Source organism: Daktulosphaira vitifoliae, unplaced genomic scaffold, assembly GCF_025091365.1.
Source record: "Daktulosphaira vitifoliae isolate Bord-2020 unplaced genomic scaffold, ASM2509136v1 Scaffold_759, whole genome shotgun sequence".
Classification (NCBI taxonomy): Eukaryota; Metazoa; Arthropoda; class Insecta; order Hemiptera; family Phylloxeridae; genus Daktulosphaira; species Daktulosphaira vitifoliae.
In genome coordinates, this window is record NW_026100322.1 from 2,986 (window position 1) to 5,124 (window position 2,139).

Genomic DNA, 2,139 nt, shown 5'->3' on the forward strand with positions numbered 1-2,139 from the left:
GTATATTTTCAGTCTTCAAGAAAAATCGTTGAAACATAATATAATAATTTGAATAGAAAATTATGTATACAAAAATTATTAAAAGTTTTAAAATTTAACACTGTATATATGATATGTTATGTTATTATTTTTATTGGATAATATTACTTTGTGTGATTACTTCATAAAATTATCAAAATTGCAATTAATATAAATTGTATTAATAAAGATATAATTTAATACGTACTGTATTATTGAAGTACGAAAACAGAAACATTGTGGATAAAGTACGCAACAGATATTTTAGTTGTAGCAATTTTCAGTTAAAATTATTAAATTATATTTAATAGTAATGTAATCTATTGATAACATAACTAATCTTTAATTGAGTTATTATAACATAAATCAACAAAAACTAATTTTATCCACATTATTTATTTTATCTTAATGACCTACGCTCAATTTTGTTGTTTTGTACATTTCTATCCAGTAATTTCCCCGATTTAAATTACACAAAGTTGAATATTTATTTTTGTCAAGCGGTTAGTACACTTTATGACTTCCAAGTAAACTAACATGACAATTAGTGAGTATAATATACAACACCAAATTTTTTTTCTTTTTACAATGAGAAATTGTTATAGTAATAACATTAAAATTTAAAAACTTTTTCATCTGTTTTTTATGTCTATTCCTTTTTATTATCATAATTATTATTTATAAATTATTTTCATTGTAAGACGACTACGATAATTTTTGAACAGAAAAATTTATATTAATGATATTTTGTTTAATTAGTAAAATATAAAACTAGGTAAAGGTACTTTTTTATCATGTTTTCCATTGTCCTATTTAATAATAAGTTTATCATACAGCTATTTCATTTGGCAATTATTTTCTTCAAAATAAGTATTAATTACAAAGAATGTATATCTATATAGGCTTTTTTATTTTATTAATATACTTTTAAAATACACACTAAAAAGCATTCAAATAAATCCTGATAATTGTTTAATATTGAGAAATATTCGAATATTATGACTAACTAACCTTATTTGTTGTTAATTTAGGCACGCCGAAGTAATCTTTTAGTATTAAAAAACCATTAATGGTTCACTAAAAAGTGATTTTAACTTTTTGTTAAAACAATTTTATTATATTTAAAAATGTATATCATAAAAAAAAATATATAACTTAAATATAGGTAAAATAATAAATTTCAAATCAAAATATGTTTATTTTATTACTTCAATAGCTGTTTTTAATAGAATAATGCAGGTTTTGTTAGAAAATACTAATTAAAAATAGTTTAAGATTTAATCAGTTTTGTTATTTATATATATATGTAACGCAGCATTACCTTAAATGATAGCTCTAGTATTTTGTATAAAAACAAGTTAATTAACAATATATATTTTTGTGTAGTGTTTGTTCTCGACGATGAACCATTGTTTTTTTTAAATTCTAGGTAAATGTAAAATTACTTGTTAAAACCTATAGTATAGCAATAATTTTACAAAATCAATAAAATATGGCGCTCACAGTAGCTACTTTAAACACATTAAGAGTAGCAAATCATGATTTCTCTATGGCTCTATACTCCGTAAGTAGATGTATTACTTATTAAATTTGAGATAAATTAAACAAATAACTTAACTTTTAAAATGTAATAGGAAGAATCAAAACATTTTTTAAAATTTTCTTCCTATCAAAATTAAACCACCTAAAGTAGTTTGAACTTAATAACCAATATGTACATATGTAAAATTAAAAACAAAAAGTTATCTTGTTATATCAAATCAATATAAAATATAATTTTCGTTTTTCAGAAATTGAACAAAGACAATGAAAATCTATTCTACTCGCCCATAAGCATACACATTGTTTTGTTGATGGCAGGAATAGGAGCTGCTTCTAACACTTATAATGAAATTTTCGATACTATTCGTATGCCAAAGAACGATGACACTTTAGAACCTTATGAAAAGTTGTTAAGCACTCTTAATGTAAGTACATTGTAATATGTAGAATTAGCATAGTTTAATTCTCACATTATTGTATTATAATTTAAATGTTTTGATATATATATATACCTCATTTCTTTTATAATAACACATATCAGCGTTTTTTTTAATGCCGTGTAATAATTTTCTATTATTA

General features: G+C 21.6%; 1 protein-coding gene across 2 annotated transcripts; it reads left to right on the top strand.

The window, feature by feature from the left end:
- The first annotated feature begins 425 nt into the window (after positions 1-425).
- LOC126909641 (serine protease inhibitor A3G-like) lies at positions 426-2,015 on the top strand. Of its 2 annotated transcripts, XR_007705073.1 has the most exons (3): positions 426-565; positions 1,448-1,582; positions 1,809-1,989. XR_007705073.1 is itself a non-coding variant. In XM_050692078.1 (2 exons), the coding sequence occupies exons 1-2, from the start codon at positions 1,511-1,513 to the stop codon at positions 1,998-2,000; spliced, it is 264 nt and encodes an 87-aa protein (XP_050548035.1). In that variant the 5' UTR covers positions 1,387-1,510; the 3' UTR covers positions 2,001-2,015. The 2 variants fall into 2 exon arrangements, 1 of the variants encoding a protein (XP_050548035.1); XM_050692078.1 differs by lacking the exon at positions 426-565 and having other exon boundaries at positions 1,387-1,582; positions 1,809-2,015.
- The last annotated feature ends 124 nt before the right edge of the window (positions 2,016-2,139 follow it).

Bases quoted from the DNA above. Each gene is read 5' to 3' on its own strand.
- LOC126909641 (XM_050692078.1), top strand. From the start codon at position 1,511: ATGGCGCTCACAGTAGCTACTTTAAACACATTAAGAGTAGCAAATCAT. The intron at 1,583-1,808 runs GTAAGTAGATGT...TTCGTTTTTCAG, and splicing joins TCTCTATGGCTCTATACTCC to AAATTGAACAAAGACAATGA.